Below are 21695 nucleotides of genomic sequence, written 5' to 3'. Positions count from 1 at the left end.
GAAAGCAGACCTTTCTCCCTTGGGTCCAGGCATCCAGAGCTGCTTCCCAGTCCCTTCCCAACCCATGCATCACCAAATGGCCCTGCGAGGCTTTTTCTGAGCCTCACTGCCTCTGATGTCCCATCCACACTCTTGCAATTTTGACTCTCTCCATATCCAGATGAGATTTTAAACAAAAATCCCATGACTCCTGACTGTTTTGCCTAACATAGAACCTCACACTGAGGAATTTTTATATCACCTGTGTGACTCCACCAGCTCTGGAATGGAGCTTTTCTGCCCCAGAGTGATGCCTGGGACATTAAGGTAATAGCACTGCAATAAAGTGTAAACAGCTTTGTAGTCTGTGTTCTGATACAATCTGGGTTTTTTCCTATTCCCTTTCCTCACCCCACCTCCCCTCCAATTCCTGCCCTTTTTTCCCCCTACTTCTGTCATGCTTTTCACACAAAATAAACATTCTGAGAGCTAACTCACTGCTAGAAATCAATTTAAAGGAGCAAGTGCTCTCTTGGAGCAACTCAAGTAACACTAAAAGGACTAAACCTCCCTCCTAGTCACAAATGCACCACAGAGACAAGGAGATGCTGAAAACCTCCAGCAACAAAACAAGTGGTATGGAGAGGGAGAGGCTGCTGAGGTTTCAAGGTGAAGGAAGGGGATGAGAATCATGCCTTTTCCTTTTAAATAATTACTTAAAAAACTGCTTTTTCACTCCAGCTCCCTGTACTCAGGCCTCTCAGCTTTTTGAAATTGAAATAAATGTGGTTTTCTGGCTAAGATTTGATAGCACTGTGGAGGACTTGGGCAAAAGTGCATACCCTCTGCTCTTTCCATTTTATTTCATTTGTGACTGCTTAGGACTGAAATGACCCCATGTCTCCTCCGGAATGACGCTGGATCAATTGGATTTTAAGGCTTTTTTCTCTTCCCCATGGACATTATCCCAGAGCTATTGGCCAGGGCTGTATCTCACCCCGTGATCTTCCAACCCCAGCCCAAGGCAGTTTCTTTTGCTATCTCTCCTTGTCATCTGTGCAGGAGGCAGGGATGCCCTGGAGGACTGAATGCTTCTGTCTGCTGATGGCTTATCTGAAGGGACCAGAAAGAAAAAAAGGAACAGAAATGCACATCCGTTGTGCTTCCTTCCAACTGGCAAGATTTTTGGATGAGGAGGAAGAACCAACAAACAGCTCCACGGTTCATCACAGCCTTGGGCATGGGGCTTCAGACAGAAGACCTCTTGGCCTGAGAGTCTCCTCTCCCAAACCATCAAGCACTTTTTGTATGGCAGAAGAAGGCCAGAGATGGGAACAGAACTCCCTCAACTCCACTGTGGTTCCTCAGAGGAGCCCAGCCCAGTGCTCCAGTTAAGCCCACCTAGCTCAGTCTTGCAACAGAGCAGACTTGGCTGTAACCATGTTTTGGAGATCACAGGGCTGCAACCTAGCTGAAATACGACCTTTTTGCATCCACCTCAAATAACAAGACTAGATTGGCTTTTTGAATTGTGTACAGCTAAAAGGCAGGGAGTCCCCAAAAGGAGAGGAAACAGCTTGATGCTAACAAACCATCCTGCCCACAGAAGAATGCTAAAGGGTTGCCTGAGAAAAAACTTTTTAGCTCTTTTTTTGGCCCCTCAGTGAAGTTTAGGAAAATCAAACGATGCATAGTTATCTACATCCTAGCTGTTCATCAGACAAGAAGTGATGGCAGGTTTTGAGAACACACTCCAAGGTCTCTGCAGGACTTCACCAATAATGCCCCCTGTGACAACTCAGGCACAGACTACAGTTTATTTCAGGAGAAAGCACTGGACACTTTTTCTCATGTTCAATCATTTTTCAAAGTCGTGGTTTTAGAATTGCTTTATTGCCCTGGGTGTGTTGTCTCAGCTGGAGCAGAACAAGTCAGCAGAAATAAAGCTGCATGTACAACTAATTCCCTTATTCCTCACTTCTTTTCACATTTAACCATAGTCACGATTCCCATCAAGGACTTTAGATTCCCTCATATAATTGCATATGCATTTTACACAATTAAATATCCAATAGACTCCATTAAATTAACTCAATGGATTGAAATCACCAATGCCACAAGAATTTGGCTGCCTGCACAGCACATCCTCTCCTTCCCACAGACACCTGAGGCTGGCTGTGACCCCCTCTGAACCAAACCATACCCACTTTCCAGGCAGCCCTGAAACTCAGCAAATTTTGATGTTTAATAGAAAAAGAGGAAGCAAATCCCAAGGACTCGAGCTTTTACAGACAACAGATTGCCAGCTGTCTCTTTGAATAAAAGTGGGGGGGATGTGGCTATGCAGGCATAAATTCAAGGGGAAGAGAAGGTCCTAAAGGCACTCCTGGAACAATGCAGGATGCATCCCAAAATATTTTCATGATTTTAGTGCTGAAATAAGAGTTTATGCGTTAACACTGCTAAACAGCAGCACTGTCCAAAGACTCACCACAAGGCAGTTGAGGAACATGTGCAATGAAGAAGAGAAGATTTTGAAAACCACAAACACTGAAGAGGTTTCACCTACCTCCGGTCGTTTCTCCTCCTTCTGAACAGTTTTTTGGTGTGCGCGATTTCAGCTTCATGAGGCAACGGATGGTAACCCTGGAAAACAGAGGGAAAAGCAGCCATCAGCTCCAGGAAGCACCAGCATGGAAGGGGTGAGAGTGAGACAGAACTGCATACACAGCATGTGAGCCTGGTAAAAGAAACAGCTCCCCCGAACATCCTTACATCATCCCAGACCCCACAAAAGCAGGCCTGAAAATTCACAGATGTGTTGCACCTCTCAGGGCCATTGCAGGAAGCAGGGAATGAAGTTATCTGCAATTTTTGTATAGAAGAAACCACACAGGGCAAATGACTGGATCTCATATGTGTAAAGCCCATACACATGATGGACAAGGAATTCACCCACTTCACACACGACGCACTAAGCCATCCAATTTCCCTGGGCAGCTTCCTTTGTGTATTTATCCAAAATCCAGCTGAAAAAATGTCTGTAAAGGAAGATGCTCAGCATCATTTTGAGGATACCTGGGGAAACCAGTAGGAGCCACAGCTGGTAGGTGTGCTGGGACTGTGCCCTCACCCCAGCAGGAAGGGAACAACCACGTCAGAAGCACCTCACTTAGCCTGCCCACCATGAATGAGTCAGCCTATGCCACCCCTGCAGCAAGGACAGGTGGCACCTACCTCACAGGCAACAACTGAGGTGACAAGGAGGGTAAATCATGAGCCCAAGCCCAAGATGAAGGAGGGCAGATTTAGATGAGATTAAAGGCAGAAATTTTTTACTAGTAATTAGGGAGAAAGTCTTTACTGTGAGGGTGCTGAGGGCCTGGCCCAGGGTGCCCAGAGCAGCTGTGGCTGTCCCTGGATCCCTGGAAGTGCCCAAGGCCAGGCTGGACAGGACTTGGAGCCACCTGGGCTATCAGAAGGTATCCCTGCCCATGGGAGGGGGGTTGGAATGAGATGACCTAAAGTCCCTTCCAACTCAAACCAATCTAGGATTCTATGATTCCTAGGCAAGGCAGTGGCAGAGCTGTGTGTTACTCCAGCTGCTGCCTTTCCAGTGCCCTCTTTCCACTGAAGGTGCCGACTCTGACGCGGTCTGTTCATCTGATAAGGGGGCTGCTGTATTTACTATCCTACTATGGGCATGATGAGGCTTTGTTAATGCTCACACAGAACTCAGAAGTTCCTGGATGAAAGGCTCTACGTAAGTACAAAGTATTATTTATTTTCCAGGGACCACAGAGCTGTCATAACTATAATGAATTTTATTTATGCAGTATTGTCCTTCACCAGCTGGCAATAAAAGCCCTGTAAAAGTTGCTCCTTTTATTTCCATCACCATCTATCTCAATCTGGAGCTCCAGCCACTGCTGGGAATCACCACGTGCAAGGGGCCATGAGGGAGCAGCCTGGGCAAGGGCAAGGGTTGGGTGGGGATGTGCCTCATCAAGCAGATTTGTGACATTGGCACGACAGCATAACACACTGACTTCAGAAAAAAGTCTCTCTCTCTTTCTGCAAAGAGCCTTTAGCAAAGGCAGTTGATTTCAGCAGCAGTTGCTGAGATAACAGTATTTTGAGTTTCTCCAGGGGAAGATGTAATGGAGGAGAAATGTTCCTGGGGGTGATGAATTTAGGCCAGAGAAGGCACCACGAAGATGAGGACAGACAGAGTTTATTGTGGCCATCCATCCTAAGCACAGCAAAAAGCCTGGAGGAACTGCTGCTGCAGTAACCCCACAGCTCCCATGGCAGCTGGAGCGTTCCCATTCTCTCCTCCAAGCTTCAAGCCATAAGGAACTCACTGAGCCAAAATATAAAATTATTAGAAAAGGTCCAAAGGAGAGCTACAATGATGGTGAGGGGTCTGGAGGGGCCACATGAAAAAGTGTCTGAGGGCACTGTGCTTGTTCAGCCTCAAGAGGGACTGAGGCCAGACCTCACTGGGGTCTGCAGCTCCTCCCAAGGGACAGCTCCAATCTCTGTTCCCTGTGACAGGGACAGGACCTAGGAAACAGCTGGAGCTGCACCAGGGAGGGTTAGGTGGGATATCAGGGAAAGGCTCTTCCCCAGAGGGTGCTGGCACTGCCCAGGCTCCCCAGGGATGGGCACGGCCCCGAGGCTGCCAGAGCTCCAGGAGCCTTTGGACAGCGCTGCCAGGGATGCCCAGGGTGGGATTGCTGGGGGTCTGTGCAGGGCAGGAGCTGGAATGGGTGATCCTGGTGGGTCCCTTCCAGCTCAGAATATCTTAGAATTCCATGATTCTGTAATAGCTTAGAATCACAGGATCCCAGAACAGTTCAGGTTGGAAAGAACCTTAAAGATCACCCAGTTCCAACCCACGCGCCACTGCCAGGGACCTTCTACCAGATCAGGGTGCTCCTACTGAAACTGCTTCACTGCTGAGGGCTGTCGTTTGAGTGTTCCTCATCACTCACTTTCCCCATAATTTATTTTCACTGGAGGCATAGGAGGAGCTCGATATCTCTGAGATCTTGGTTCCTTTGAAAAAATTACTTGAAATTGGCCAACAGATACCAAACTGAATGAGGAAAGGAGGGGAAGGAGGAGACAAACACAGTCCAACCCCATCAGCACAGCTAGTTTAGGAAATGAGGCTAAAAATACTACAATAATTAGCGAGGCTGTTTCTAAATGTTGTACTACCACAGCAGGCTAACGCTTGGGGTGTTTTTAAGAATTTAAGCTGCATTGCAGACACATGTGCAAATACAATTACCTCAGAAAAATGAAACTATTTCCACTCCACACAAGGACCAATTTCCTCTAGTGAAGACCTCATTAAAGCCTTAGGAGCTGCCTTTCTGCTCTTTCCAACTAGAAACCATAATACAGTGGTGCATTCCTGCATGTCCTCTTTGCAGAGAAGCCCTATGCTTCCACAGACTTCTAGCCACCAGCAGCTGACGTCAACGGGATGAGAGATGAACTAATTACATGGGAATAAGTTCCTAATCCAAGGAGCACTCCTGGACACTGCCTGTGCTTGAACAGAGGAGAACTTCGTGTCCCCATTTACGAAAATCAAACCTCTCCTTTCTCCAGCTGAGCAGTTCCCTTCCTCAGTCCTCGTCGTGAGACAATGTTTTGGAAAAAAACAGTCACTGATCCCTACTCTTGTCTATTTTGGTGCCTAAACAAAGCTAAATTTGGAAGGGGGAAAAGTTGACTTTTTTTTTTTTTTTTTTTGTGCAGCGAGCTGATGCAAAAGGAAATATCAGCAAATTGCAAGCAGGGCGGAGTGGCTGGAGAAGACCAAAGGTGATGGGTGGGTAGGGATAGAATTCCAAGGGCATGGTGAGAGCTTTGATAACATAGCCCTTGTCTCGAGGCTGCTGCCCACCACAGGTCATGCAGCACAGCCGTGGAAGTGCCTTGAGCAGAGCCAGCTCACTGAGGACAATGTGAATCTGACATGAAGCTCTTCCACCTTTCAGCACACACACTCCTTCTGAAGCCAAAGGAAAACGTCTCTCAAGGCAGAAGACCACAAGAGGGATGGGTTTTCCTCCTGCTTTGGCCAGAAACACCATGCTCAGATGCCCATGGTTTTCATAGGCAGGTTTGCAACTTCTCAGTGGGCAGCAAAATCACATTTGGTCTCCTTTCCACACTGGTTTTATCTTGATATTTATTCACAGGTGGCTGGAGAAGGTAACAAACCAGTATTTCAGTGCTGCTGGTTCTGAAAACGATGGGTGTGGGAAAAGCAAAGCACAAGGAACCCATGGTCACAGAAAGAATTGCTAATAGGACTAATTTTCAGTTTTGGAGCTAAACACTCTGTGGTTTGCATGGTGGGAAGCTTGGAGCAGAACCTGAGACACCCAGGGGACTTCTAATGCACATATGCTCCAATTTAAATCATAAACATACATGCTCTAACAAGAAGGGCCAAAAGCTCTGGAAAAGAAGGGCTGTTCAGGAATGGTCTGCCCTCTGGGCCAGTCCCCAAGAGATCAGCTGTGTTGTGACGTGCATACACATTTTTAGATTTTTTGAGGAAAACAACTTTTGGAGAAGGTGATGTCTGGCAAGCTCAGGTGACTGGGGTATAGCCAGCTAGGGAAATCTGTCATCTACTGGAATTGCTGCAAACAGAGGACACAGGCAGCAGGTTTGAAGGCCCTGTGCTCTCTTTTTGTGCTTTACCTTCCTAATGAAGGTGTCTGTCCAACCTTCATCCCCATCCACCTGCCTGTGGGAATACAAAAAGCTGCTCCCCAGGCACATTTACATCAAATCTCAATGAAAGAACAAACAAAAAGCTTTCAAGACCTCACTGGCATTCTGCAGCAACCCAAGAGTTTCTACCAATTTCCCCACTGATACCTGCCCCTCCCCAGCAACATCGCTCTGCTGATCCCACTCCACCACACACCCCAGGCCAGTAGCCTGTGGGATACCGGCTTGTGAGGGACATGAGGAAGAGGAGCAGAAACAGAGCAGGGAAACTGTTGAGTTTAGTGCTACCTTCCTACATAAAAGACATTGCTATGATTTTTCTTATGCCTCCTTTTTAGCAGGATCATCTGAAGAAGCTGGAGGAGGGCACTAGCTTTGCCTTTTTTACTGGGGATGGCAAATTAGTAGAATCCTTGGGTTGAAAAGGACCTTAAAGACCATCTAGATCCACCCCTCTGTGATGAATGGGGGAGCCCCAGCTGCTCTGGACACCCTGGGCCAGGGCCTGCCCACCCTCCCAGCCAGCAATTCCTCATTCCCAAGATCCCATCTGTGCCTGCCCTCTGGCCCTGGGAAGCCATTCCCTGGCTGCTGTCCCTCCATGCCTTGTGCCCAGTGCCTGTGCAGCTCTCCTGGAGCCCCTGGAGGCCCTGGCAGGGGCTCTGAGGTGTCCCTGGAGCCTTCTCTTGTGCAGGGGAACAGCCCCAGCTGTGCCAGGCTGGCTCCAGAGCAGAGGGGCTCCAGTCCTGGCAGCATCTCCGTGCCCTCCTCTGCACTGGCTCCAGCAGCTCCAGGTCCTTGTGCTGTTGGAGCCAGGGCTGGGGCAGCTCTGCAGGTGGGGTCTCACCTGAGCCCAGGGGCACAGGGGCAGAATTCCCCCCGCCCTGCTGCCCATGCTGGGGGATCAGCCCAGGGCAGGGGGTTTTAGGCTGGGGCAGGTCCATCCTCCCTTCCATGAACACTCCCAAGTCATAATTTGATTGCAGGAGTGATGCTGAGCTTTTTCCTGACACTGATTTTTCTGTGACCACCCTGAGGCAGCAAATCACAGCAACTCCTTTGGCATCTGAAATCAAAAGCCTTACACAGAGATAGCCCTATCTGGGACCAACCTGCACCCTCCCTCCTCCTCTTCTCCTCCACTGCTGCATTCCCAAGTGCAGCTATTTGTTGCCTGAGGTGGCTGAACTCGTGGGTGTTTCACAAAGACTCGAGGGGCTTCTAGGGGTTTGGGTTCATTGCTTAATCCGTGTGGTTTTTACAGCCTGACTTTCAGATGTGAAACCTCATCCCCCAAAGCAACTGCCTTCACTCATAACAACTTATTCCACCTCTTCCACAGACGTTCCCCATGCAGCAGAAACAACCCCAGCCTGTGATCGCCAAGCAGGTGAAGACACTTGAATAGGAAACAGCAACACTGAAACCCTGAGAGAGAACAGAAGGCTGAGAAAAGCACTGGACTGATGGAAAAAAACAACACTCAGGTGATGAGAGAAGGAAATGATCCAGCCACAGTGCAGGATCAGTCCCACTGGAGCTTTATCTCAAGAGCCTTTTGTGCCCTCAAGAAACATCCGCCCCTGCTTATCTTAAACAAATGGTTGCAGAAGGCCTGAACTGAACAAACAGGTTATTAGGCCTGAGGTAGGAGCTGGGAGTTTCACTCAGTTTTATTGCACACAAAGTTCAGGGTGGGATTTATTTTCTGGGGGAGTGGGAAGGGTGAGGAGGGGCTGGAATCACTGAGGACACCCCATCTGCCCATGCAAAGGGAACAAAAATTCTGAGGCGGAAGGGACTGTAAAAAGATAAATACATTGTTGTTCCAGAAATCATCAGCAGAAACCCACCCAGTGAATTGCAACATCCTGCAACAAGGTTTTCACCTGCCCATAGGGATGGATTGTCCAAGGCAGGGAACTCCAGGACAGCAGAGATCCGCAGATATATTTAACTTTCATTGTGCCAGTCCCACAATCATGGTGCCTATGGAGTTGAATGTGCCAATATATTCAGTACAACCATCCCAGCCAGTCCCTTGCATGTGAAAAACATGGCAAAGGTGCCACTGGCAGCACCCCCATCACCTCTATCCACCTGAGGTTGGTATTTCTGCTGGAGGTGATTGGAAGGATGTCCCAGCCCATGGCAGGGGCTGTAACGAGATGAGCTTTATGGTGCCTTCCAATCCAAATCCTTCTGTGATTCCATGATTCAGTGACACATGAATATCTCTTAATCCTGTGGGTATTTCCAGCAGAGCTCTCTCCTCAGAGGCCACTTTCCTCTTCCTCTTTCAGGAATTCCCATGGCTCCACTCTGTCACCCACACAGGGAATTTTTACATCTTAGAAGGAGAGAGCTAAAGCACAAACCAAAGCTTTGACCTGGTTTGGAGGCCATGGAAGGACACCAAACACTGCCAGGAAGCCACACAGAAATTATTTCCTCTCTGTTAAAATGCAAGTGATAAATTTGTTCCTTTAAATTGCAAGCTATTCATATTTTCCTGTAAGGTGCTTACAATAGGTGCTGCTTCTGAATAAGCAAGCAGTTGATGGTCAACATCTAAGGAATAGAAAATGGAACAATTCTGCAAAATACTCCCTACACAGGATACAAGGCAGGTAAACCCTTGCATGGTTTTTTATGGCTCTACCATCCTTCCTCACCCACAACACAGCACATGTTGGTCCTGGCAACCTCCAAGGACACCTTCTTCAACCTCAATGATTGGAGCCAGGGCTAAATTAAACTACAGGACTGACAAAGAAATTTATTTCCAGCCATCCAGGAACCAGAAAAGGAGCAAAACTCTCTGGGTTTTGCCACCCCTGATCTATGAAGCTCTGCTGTGCAGAAGAGATGCTCTGTGGGACCTTAACAGAAGGATGTGCTGGCCTGATGAATCATGGCATATTGCAACATGCCCCACAGAGGCTCCAGGAACATTTGGATAACATTGTCAGGCACAAGGTGGAATTCTTAGGTGTGTCCTGTGCAGGGCCAAGAGTTGGACTTCAATGATCCTGGTGGGTTCCCTCCACCACAGGTCATTCTGTGGTTCTGTGATTCTAAGTAATTCCACGAGAGATGTCCCAGTTTGGAGGATTTCTTGGATAACTGCATCTTTGGGAAATACATCATAAACCACAGATTGCCAGCAGAGGCTGAATGTGCAGCTGCAGTACACATGCCTCAGTGACGGGCACAGTGGAGGAGACTTTTTCCAAAAAAAAAAAAAAAAAGGGTGGGATGGCTGTGACTGTGATCAGGACTGTCACAAACATCACTCCTTAGTTTTCACTAAAACCACCTGCAGTGTTCCCTGTAGGGCTCTGCCCTTCCCAGTTGGCCCAAGGACACAAACTCCTGGATTCCTATTTGCTGAGTGTGAATGCTCTGGTGTGCACTTCTCATGGAATAATGGGTGTTTTCATGAACCACAGACTCTACACATGCAGTCCTAGATCAAAAGCAGTATCATTCAGGCACTTCTTTTCCCATCAGCTCTCCTTGGTGTTTGTTACTGGCTCCTGACAGAGAGCAGACACACAGCTAGAGGCAAGGCAGCTTTGAAAATACTTGGTGGCACAAAATACTTGGTGGCAGCTAAGCTGTCCCGCCTCATCCCTCTGCACCCAGCTCTGGGATGGCACAAAACACACAGAGAAAGGCAGAACAACTCGGCATGAAACTCCCTGTGCGAGGTGAAGGATGCAAATGCAATTAAAGCATTAGAGTAATTAGGCAAAGCATCCCAATTAAGGCATGGCCTGAACCTTCCCTGACACCTTCTGCTGATTACTGACAGCAAATTTTCCGGGGTCTATTTTTAACTCTTGGCCCCTGAGCTCCTGAATTATACATAATTCAGAGATAATAAAACTTTAAAAACCAGGACAAAGTCTCCTAGGAGGAACTGCCTCTGCAAACACACAAGTTCACAGCAGGAGGAGAAGCCCAACCAGGCCCAGCTAAGGCATGGAGATGGGGACAGGCTGGAGACACTGCTGCACTGAGACAGGGTGCTGCAGACACGCCGACATGGACACACGGTGCCATAGGAAGAGTATAAATAACAGACAAAAGAAATCCCCTTTTGTTACCAGAATCCGCAAATCCCAAATCAGTTACAAGCTGACTTAGGAAATGGAGCTTTTTCCCATGTTGTAGCAAAATGGGAACAATACTTTGTGAGTGGAAGTAAGTCTAATTGTTTTAACTGATGTTATTTTAGTGTTGTTTAGGTTTATTGTTTATTTGTATGTATTTCCTCTACCCTGGTCAGGCTTAAAAACAAACTGTACTGTCAGCAGTAAAGCATCCCATCCATAAATAAATACATTTATCCAGTAAGTGTAGTTATAATCACACCATTGCTTGGAGTCCTAAAATGCAGATTATTTAAAGAATCACTAAAATAAATCACACTGATGACCTGGGTTTGCTTTTCCCCGGAAAAAGGAGCCTTTTCCAGCTAATACTGGTGATAAATACTGCCCACATCACTTGTGACCAGGAGGCACTACACATGCTGTTTGGTTTGCAGTATGTCCAGGTAATCCAAGCTCATCCTGAGAAAGGGTTGCACTACTCTGAAAAGCTTTACTTACATTTTCCTTGGCTTGCACTAGCTTGGGGGTGAGGGAGGAATGGCTTTACTTGGGCCTTAAGACTGTTATGAGGTTGCTATTGAAATACTTGTAATTTGAGCTATTTCAGTGCCTCTGGGACCTCACTTTTCTTTAAAATATACATTTTATCTGTATCTGTCATGTTCCCCAGTCCGGTTTTTCCACCACCCCCATGTGTGCACCTCAGCATGCTGTTTGACCATGTCTCTCCAGCTGAGATGAAGTGAGGTGGGATGGCAGGTCCCTCAACATCTCCCCACTCTTCCATCCTCACAAGGAGGAGACCCACAGGCAGAACTGGGATAAATTCTAAAGTGACCCATAAAACACACCTGATAGGGCCTCAGGGAGTTTAAGAACCTCTAAGCTCAAAACTTTTTGTGCTATGCCCAGCTTGAACCTCAGTTTTGCTCCCAGGTGATGTGGGCCACATCCGAGAATATTTTCATTTCATTACTATTCAAAAAAGGTGTGTTTTCCATGCCCATCTACCAGTGCAATTGCCCAGAACCAGGCCTCTGCTCATCTTCTTTTGGACAGATCAGGGCTTCAGCCTGAAGGAGCTTCAAGATCCCGCAAGCTCCTGGGATTTGGGACAGTGCAACAGTTATGAAACACCTCATTTATAAAGTGACAACTTCACAGCCTTACACACAACAGGTGGCTTTTTTTTTCTTTCACCATGGGTAGATGCAGAGGCAGTAGGAGAACTTTCTCAGTGCTCAGTCCTTGGCACTTCCCACTGGACACTTTCCAAGTGCATGAAGTGTTTCAACACCATCAGATTGAAAGCAATAGTTTATATAGTTTATAATTCAACAAGCTTTTTTTTTTTTTTTTTAAACATGATCCATATCCCTGTGATCCATATGCTGCACTACCAAAGCAAGAGGGAACTTTGGCATCATCCTTCATATGGTCATGGCAGTGGCAGCCCCTCTTGGCCCACCAGTGGACATTTCTCACAGACCTTCATAGCTAAAGCATGCTCCTTTAGTTTTCTTTCCTTTGTTCCTTGTATTGTGCTGGAAACATTCTCACACCACAGATATTCCTGTCTGCAGTTGGCTGAAGACAGACCAATGTACTTTCCTCAGGACTATGCCTCCAAGAGAAGTCTTTTCTCCTCTCAGAAGCTGCTGCCTAGCCTAGTTCAGCCCAGAGAGATCATGTGAGGATCCCATGTCTCTGTTACCCTTGCTTGGGAAACATCCCAATGTGCATATGCCAATTTAATCCTACAAAAGCCCTACTCTTCCCTTTGGAAAGTCCCACTCCTTCATGGGAGTGTGGGCTGTGCAATACAAGGGACTGTCCTCCTCCTTCCTAGTTCACTGGCAGTTTGTACCTGGGGAGAAGAAACTGCTCCTCGAACATCCATCTGATCCCTCCCAGGATTTTCCTATTATGCAATAAGGATCTAGGATTCCTCCTGCTGTAATGGGCTGCAATGTAGAGAAAAGCTCAGAAAATATTATGCACTGGCCACAGAGTATCAATAATATCACATCACCTATTAACTGCACTGGTGGTTTTTCACTGACCTTCTCCAGACTTCTGTGAGACACAGGTTACTTTGAACAGTAAAACAGATGAGTAAGAAAGGCATGTTTGTAGCTGCTTTACAGCAGTGTCCAAATGTGACACTGGGAAGACATCTGGCATCTCCACCAAGAAAAGAATCCTCAAAAACTGTTTTCTATCCAAAATTGATAGAGGACAAGCAGCAGGATGTCCAAATCGGTTCTCCCGAGCCTTGCAAAGTCCAAATCTCAAACATGACGTCTCCCAAGACTGTGGCATCATTCATACATCAGCTCTCGTGCCAGAGAAGACATAACTTACAGCTCCTTTTGTGGTGAGTACCAGGTGCTGGGTGAAGCCTCTTCAATTAATTTCATACTGGTCACAAGGACGCACCTTCAGGTGTTTCACAAGATCCAAGTGGGGACAAAAAACATTAGATTGAGGTTGGATATTAGGGAAAATTTCTGCATGGAAAGGGTTGTCAAACATGGAAGAGGGTTGCCCAGAGCAGTGGTGGATCCCTCATCCTTTGAAGGGTTTAAAAGCTGTGTGGATGTGGCACTGGGGGACATGGGTCAGTGGTGGCCTTGGCAGTGCTGGGGGAATGGCTGGACTCAATGATCTTTTTTACAAACTAAAGCATTCTATGATTCCATAAGAATCAGCACCAAAACTCAAGAAATCACACAACTCCTGGATATGTTTTCATATGTCAAGTGACCAACACCAAAGACATTGCTTTCTGGGATGTCTGGGGTCATGTTGTCCCTCCTCACTACAGTTTTTTCAGCTGCTTTCTAATCTCCTTGATGCCTTTGTAGCTGGCAGAATCAGGCCTGTGATGGGCTCAGCTCCAGAAGTTGGAAAGGATCTGAGACAGTGACCACCAAGATTGGAATGGGCAGTGAGCAGAACAGGGCATGACAGGAAAATTGCAGATGTACTTATTGATTACAAAGCTGGAAGGAGATACCACACTGCTTGCCACCAGAGAGATGGTAATTTTGGGAAACAGCACATCCTCCACATCACTGCCAGCTCTGTTCTCTGCCCAGGACTCCTGCCCACCTCCATCAGCCACACAGCCACAAGCATCCTACAGATGCTCTGCCTCCAAAGTGGCTTTGAAATCACAGAGGGACCCTACAGAAGCCCTAAGATGCAAAATGAGGTCTCCCAAGCCACACTCCATGCTTACTCCACGCTTGAGGAGATCTCCTACGGCCTTAAATTAGGTAGACAAGTATCTCATTGAAAGTGGTTTTAGACATCCTGACTGGCATTCACACATAGCTAAAGAAGGGTGGATTTAGGTAAGATATTAGGAAGGATTTCTTCCTTCTCTAGGCCCTGCAGCAGGTTGCCTAGAGAAACTGTGGCTGCCCCTGGATCCCTGGAAGTTCCAGGTGAGGTTGGACCAGGCTTGGAGCATGCTGGGCAAGTAGATGTCTCTGCCCAGGGCAGTAGGTTGGAATGAGAAGGTGTCTGAAGCCCCTTCCAACCCAAGCCATTCTATGATTCTGTGGCACTGCTCTTTGCCTGCTTCATTTAAATCCATGTACAAGATGCTAAAGGCACATGGATCCCTCCCTCCTGCCTGCACCTCTGCTGGGATTGCAGACAGCCCAGTGAGCCAGGATCTCTCAAGCCTGCCCTTCCCAAAACCAAGTCATCAGACATCTGTGACTCTGTGCTTGGCAGCCTCAACCTTTCTCTCCTTATCACTGCCAGAAATTATTCATTTAACATCCCTGGCCTTCCGCCAGCAAAAGTGTGGTGTGAGGAGCAGAACCATCTCCTCTGCTCCTCCTGCGAACCAAAGCAACAAAAGTGAGGCTCTTACTCAAGCAAATTAAAAAAAAAAAAAATAATTCCCACCAGCTAAGAAAAGCTGGAGGTTAATATAAATTCCATGGGTTTGAGGGGGAAATGGAGCTGCATTCAAAGACTCGATGGCTAACCACGCTTCCTCAGTCTGGCAACTGCCCACTCCCCCAGCAGAGTTATTGAGGAAGTTAGATGAGTGCTGTATTTGTTCCAGCTGCAGATTTCCCTTAACCCCTGGTAGTGGTGTTTTCAAAAAACACAGGTCTTGTTTTCTTGATGGCAGTTTTTCACTTTTGTGCGTGCCACGGCTACAGTTATTAGCTTTAAGTGCAGTCATTTGTAGATTAAAACTGAAGAAAAAAACCCCTGTTGCCATTCTAAGAAGTCCAGGCTGGATGAGCAAAACGAGGGATTAGAAGAAGGCTTTCAGGAATTAGCTTGGAACAGGAAAGAAGAAGATAAAGCCATTATAAAAGCTTCTGCTAATACAGGAGTCTTTTTTGTTGTGTTAATGCAGCCACACAAATTCCTATGAAGATTTATTAGTCAGGTCATAGAATGTGCTCTCCTTCCTTCTTTGATGATAAAATCAAGAATATTTTCCTCCACCAACATGCTCCTTTCTCTCAATGGGGAGGAAATAAATTACACACTTTTCCAAGACTGTGCCTGTGATATACAGAAGGCTACAGGTGAGGCTGATGCCTTCAGACCAGAGAAACAGATGCTGAAATTCAGGTACCTGTTTAGAGGCTGCACTGTTTGGATGCTCCCTGCATGGTGAGCACAACCTCAGTGTTGGGTCTGTGGTACCTAACACTTGATGGAGCTGGGATACACAGCACTGTCCCCTTCCAGCATCCCAGACCTGCACAGCACCCACTGTCCCATGCAACTTCAGTCCAGCAAAGCACTCACTTTATGCGATTCTGCTCCTAAGTCTGCTATTTGCCTTGGCCTGCAGCCAGCCAAGCACTTAGGCACATGCTTAAACTTAAGCACAAGAGTAAACAGATTGAAGTCAGAGAGACTTAAAATTAAGCACATATTTCAAGGATTTGCTGGATAAGGGCCTTAACCCTGGTGTGCTGCATTTAACTGGGATGATTCCCAGCTGATTAGCTCCCCCTTTTCCTCAACCTCCCCTCCACTGGACCGGGAAACAAACGGTTTCTGTTTTGCCACTATGCTAAAGGCCTGGCTTTAAAGAAACCTTGTGAAGCCTCCAGGCAAGCATGTCTTTCTTTAATTATACCTGCCTGTGAAATACCTTCCAGAAATCCCCACCCAAACAAAGCCTCAGGAAAGGAAATAACGGAAATTCTTGATGGTTTCCACGGGGGAAGCGATCCTAACCAGTGAGACGAGGCGCACGTAAGATGAGGCTGATGACTGTTCCTACTGTACACAGCTTCCAGCACAGGGAGACTCCTTAAAGCTCCAGCAGAAACTCCCAGCTACCTCAGCCTCGCCTCCCAGAGCAGGATGCTCCCTGAACCTGTCCCCTGGACGTGTCTTTCTGCACGCGTTAAGATCTGAAAAGCTATTTGGTGACCGCACAGGGGAAGAAGAGAGATGTGGAAACACAAAATCCATGAAACCACCCCAGTAAACTGCAGCATCCAATGGGGAATCTTTCAAGAGGCCAAACAGCTTCCGAAGGGCTGGAAGGCCCTTGCAGGATGGAGGGATGGTTTGCCATTCTACACCCTTCCACATGAGCTTTTAAACTTTGTTTTGGTTGCATCTACCCATGGTAGAACCTTGGTGGCTGTGGGTAGGTAGGCAGGTCTGGCAGGGTGAAAGCCCTCTTGGCAAACAGGCAGCCACTCCAAACAGTCACAGGCAAGTCTTTGACAGAACAGAAAAGCAAAAAATTAGTAACTCGGACAGAGAAGATGGAGATTTTCGTGGACTTCTTCAGAAACAGGACTGCTCTCATCAAGGAGCACCAACTTGCCAGGACTTGAGAGTGGAGTAAGGGACCATCACCAAGTCCTACTCTCATCCCTTACCTGTTCCCCTATAATTCACTTTCAGCCATGCTCTGCTGCATTAATCTCTGCTCCTGAACAGTCAGTCCTTCTCACCAGGACTTTAACTTCTGATTTACCTGTGCTAAACATAGCAAAGGCATCAAATAACCAAATGGCTTTGGATAAGCAAGATGCCTGTGAAAGATGGCTGGATTCCTCCATCTAAACTGCAAATCACTCTAGGTGACTATTAAATCATTCATTTTTATATGCAGAAAGACTTCTGTGCTGTCTAAACACCTTGTATTTTAATACAACCTAATGTCAGGAAAATTTCCTCAGATCTCCCAGAAGAGCACAGCCACCAGTTGCTGCACTACAGCCTTGCCCTTCCTGAACCAACAACTCTCAGAATTTGAGGACTTGCAGAATAAATTAATGTTCTGCCTTGTATGCAAATCATGCCAGGAAAAGATGCAGCAAGTAGAAGCCAAACAAGGCAGTTTTCTTCTCCTTCAGACAGGAATGTCAGGATGATCAAGTAGTCCCAGAACTCCACTTCTAACTTAGCAGGTTCCCAGCCTTAGGTACAATTGCAACCCTTGGAGCTACTTTAATTTTGTGGCCTCACTGGCCATGGACAGCTGGGCATTGGTTCTCTGGAATATAAGCAAAGGAACTGTATTTTGGAATTCTGTCACACTTCACCTGCCCTCCACTAAGGTCAACAAAGACAATATAATTATCATTTATACTTGGAAGCACCACCAAAATCCTGGAGCTAGTCTCTGTGCAGAGATCAGAAAGCTGCTTCAGAACCAGGAGAAAAGGCTGAAAAAAAGAGCCCACACCTTTCTTCCTTTTACCTTCAAATGTGGGCATTTGTGAAAAAAGAGTTTAAATAACAAATCTGTTTGCCTAAGTACTTAAAAATGGAACTACAAATGGTCTTCCTTTCAGCTAAAGGAAAGTGTGTAGCACGTGTAGTCCCAACACTGCGGCACTGCAGGAGGGGTGGGGGTGAGGCCCTGAATTCCACCCTGCCCGTGAGTGCTCTCACCATTCCCTCAGAATTCCAGGCAAGACATGGGACAACTCTCCCCCACCTCTGACAGGCTTTCATAGCCATGTTTGGTCTCACTTCAGCTCTTGGGACACTTGCAGGAGAAGAGGAGTTTCCACCCGCCCGCCCTGACGAGGCGGGCGAGGGGACAGAGGAGCCGTCGCGGCGCTGCTCGGATCATGTCAGGTCGCACGTACGTTTGAAGTCGGCCACCGCGTTCCTGCTTCCTCCGCCGCTCACAGAGCTGATCCTCAGGAAAGCTCTGTAGTGCGAGGAAATCCTGGCCATGGCCAGCGCGGAGTTATCGACACGGCGAGGAGATAAAAACGGCAGGAACTGCCTTACGGCGAGATCGCCACCGCCATCCACGCGGCCGCGCGGTGCCAAGGGCCAGCGGGCCAGGATGCGGCCAGGCGAGGTCAGGCATGCAGCTAGATGGTTAATTGTGTCCAAAACAAAAAAAAAAGAAAAGAATAAAAAAGGTGGGTTCCTACAACTTGATGAGCATGATACACTCTCCCTCTGGCAAATGCATCAGGTTTTCAGCGTATGATGTGGCTTCCTGCATTGAACTAGATTTGTCTTAGAAGGCCACAGGTCCCACCTTCCCTGTTTTTCTCCATTGGGAGGAGATGCCATCTAGCCTGGCAGATACCACCTGGAAAGACAATCACTGTTCATGGTGGCAGAACCTAGCATGGGCAGCAAGTTTTGTGACTGCTCTGGATTCATGAGCAATATCACAGAAACCTCCTTAGCAGCCCCCTGACCAGTGTATGACCTCCTTCCCGGAGAGATGCAGGTGGCTTGCATGACAGACAGGACTGGTGGGCACATTGGTGTGGCCCCACAGCACCTCCTGAAGACCTTTTACCCTGGGAATTGCTGGCTCAGACCTTCATGGTTGGTGAGATACATCTGAGGAGAAAGTCACTGAAAGCCCTGGCTTGAAAAACTGAGTGCTGCCAGGTGGTGGTGAATCTCTAGAACAACCATAATATGTCAAGCAGCTGGGTCTCCTTCAACCCCATCCTTGCTGGACACTGCACACCTGCACACCTGCAGCACACAGGCCTTGCACCTGCACTACAGGAGCAGCAGAAATTCCCCCTCTTGGACAAGCCAAGAAATGGAGGAGGTGCAGAGCTAGTGGGACTTGAGGGCTCACACTCCCTGGGTGTGGACTGGGCCACGTGTTGAGCAAGTGGGGAAGATGCTGCTGTGGAATGGAAGGAGCACCTAGGCAGGGTAAGGGGATGGATTTCCCCCCACCATGAGAAACACCCATTGGTAATTTCTCCAGGCACAACACTGCACCAGAAATAGATCTCCTCTGAGATTTCATTCTGTTTTCTCTTTCTTCTTTTTTTTCCTTTTTGCAGGATTACTGAGTTCGTGGAGTCTCTCTTTAATGTCACATGTGTGGCTCAGGTCCCTCAGGCCCCAGCAGAAAGAGCCTGGGATATTTGCACAGACCCCTCACAATGGAAGGAAGAGGGTGTAGGAGGGAGGATCAGGCTGCTGACCCCTTTATTGTTCTTGGGCCAGAAGAAAGCTTCCTCCTGGCTTAAGAACCACGGCGCTGAAAAAGTTTTCCAGCCAAAACGAGTCAGATGGAGTCACTGGGTGGTGGTTTTTATTTTTTTTTTTTCTTTCTCCTTCCCCTGCCTCCCCCTTCGGCCAAGCGACGGGGAGTCACAGGGTTGTGCTCCATTCACAAAATACCTGCTGCACATCACGTAGTCCTTCCCCCCGACGGTGGGGAAAGGCGCTGTAACCGAAGCAAATGAAAATAAACCTTTTTTTTTCCCTTTCTCTGCAGATTTGAAAAAAAAAAAAAAAAGAAAGAAAAAAGGGAAGAAAGGACCCTGCTCCCAGACTGACGCCTCCAGCGTGCGCCCGCCAGGGAAGGGGTAGGCGGAGGGGGGAAACAAGACGACGATATGAAAGAAAACAAAAACAGCAAATTCTGCTCTGAAAGGATTAAATGGAGGTTTTCCAAAAAAACACCCTGCCATTATATAACGAGGCTTAGCTCGGAGTCACCGGGGTCACACGATGCAGCAGACTGGAAAAACCAAAGCGCAGTGTAGCTTTTTAATTGTTAAGTCAACCATAAAAAAAATAAAATAGAAAACCGATATTGTGATTGCACGACACGAAGTGTCCACTCACATACTGCTGGTCAGGGTACCTTTTTTACCCTCCTTTTTCTTTCTGGCTGAAACACCATTTCAGTGTGAGCCTGACTCCGTGCCTTAGTGCTTATCGGGGTGGTGACCTGTTGTGCCGGGACACTGCTGGCTCAGGGAGCGCAGTGCACTGCCTCCCGAAGCACAGAGGCACACGGGGCTGGCTTTGCTCTGAAAGCAAAATAAAGCACCAGTGGAAACCTTATCACAACGATCCAGGTATCAAATCACACCACCCAGCTTCCAGATCAAGATCTACATGCAAGGAGATGATCTTTTAGCACGTTGGTGGCACCTAGGAGACCAGCCACCATCCACAGCCCCTGCCTGGTCCCCACGCTCTCCATAACCTTCAGGCTGAGTTGGTTGTTACAACCACAGGCAATCCTGAAGCTTCTTCATACCTGATGTCTCCCAGCGCTGTCTACTGATGTCTCCCAGCACTGTCTACACCAGAGACAGATTCATATAGTTATAGAACCATTTAGGTTGGAAAAGAGCTCTCTAAGATCATCAAGCCCAACCATTCCCCCAGCACTGTGCAGCCCACCATTAAGCCATGTGCCCAAATGCCCCATCCACACGGCTTTAAAATCCCTCCAGGGATAGGGACTCTACCACTGCACTGGTCAACCCATTTCCATGTTTAACAACCCTTTCCATTAAGAAATTTTTCCCTAATATCCAACTATTGGTGGATATTGGAGGTAAACCTCCCTTGGTACAAATTGAGGCTGTTTCCTCTTGTCCTGTTGCTCATTACAGAGAGAGAACAGACTGACTCTCCCTGCAACACCCTCCTGCCAAGCAGCTGGAAGATCCTGGATGCAGGGCTGAACAAGCTATGGGCAAGAGGGATGGGAACAACCTGAACAAGAAGAAAACTTTGGAAAACCAAACTTTCATTAACCACAGGCCCAATGTCTGGAGCAAAGAAGCCACTGTTGCCATTCTGTGGTGTGCCCAGGGTGTCCAGCAGCAGTACTGGGATGGTGTAATCAGGCTGGAAACCTGGAGATCATCCTGAAGTCACGTTTTCCTTTGAATTACAAGGGCCCATCTGTGTTGAACACGTGAATCTTAAAAACTGGCTTTAGTCTGGATTATTGTTGTGGAACAATCATGGAACAACAAGACAGGGTGTCTCATCTCCCCTGCTACTCGTCCAAACCATGTACATGTAACTACTGACCCCAAATATTCTCATTCTCATCTAGAAAATGTGCAGCAACCTAAAATTAAGGCATATGCATTTCTGTATTTTATTTGTGCAGAGCACCAAGAGGAAGGCTGGCCAGCTGAAGGCACATACACAGCCTACCAGCTTTAGGAAGTACCATTGCTCACAGATGCATGATGGAGCAAATATCAGCAGTCCCTTCCCCAGAACGAACTAGCAGAAGCAATCCATATCTTCTGTGATACCTGCTTATTTTGTCCAGCCAAAGGGCCTTATTTTTCCCAGCCAAAGGAAACAAACAGCTCCTATAACCTCACATATTTTCTTTCCGTTTGGACAGGGCACCTCAGAAGAATATACAATAAGAAAATAATGAAGTGGGTCACAAAAGCAGGAAGAAATGAAGCTTTATCATTCTCCAGTGGTTTCTCTGCTCATACATTACAAGAATTACTAACAAAAAAAAAAAAAAAAAAAAAAAAAAAAGAATGAAAAAGAAAGCAAGCTAACAATGAGGAGTTTCTCCACAACAGGAGGAACAGGAGA

The 21695-nt window shown here is 47.3% G+C and overlaps 1 protein-coding gene across 5 annotated transcripts in view; it reads right to left on the bottom strand.

The window, feature by feature from the left end:
• CTIF (cap binding complex dependent translation initiation factor) overlaps window positions 1-21695 on the bottom strand; it is a 135519-nt gene that overhangs the window by 65378 nt on the left and 48446 nt on the right. For all 5 annotated transcript variants that reach the window (XM_050986718.1, XM_050986719.1, XM_050986722.1 and 2 more), the window contains one exon: window positions 2549-2625. In XM_050986718.1, coding sequence (XP_050842675.1) covers window positions 2549-2625 — 77 coding nt within the window. The remainder of the gene's footprint in view (window positions 1-2548; window positions 2626-21695) is intronic.

This window comes from Serinus canaria, chromosome Z (assembly GCF_022539315.1).
Source record: "Serinus canaria isolate serCan28SL12 chromosome Z, serCan2020, whole genome shotgun sequence".
NCBI classification, from domain to species: domain Eukaryota; kingdom Metazoa; phylum Chordata; class Aves; order Passeriformes; family Fringillidae; genus Serinus; species Serinus canaria.
Note: the sequence above shows the minus strand (reverse complement) of the source record. Positions and strands in the feature narration are given on the sequence as shown.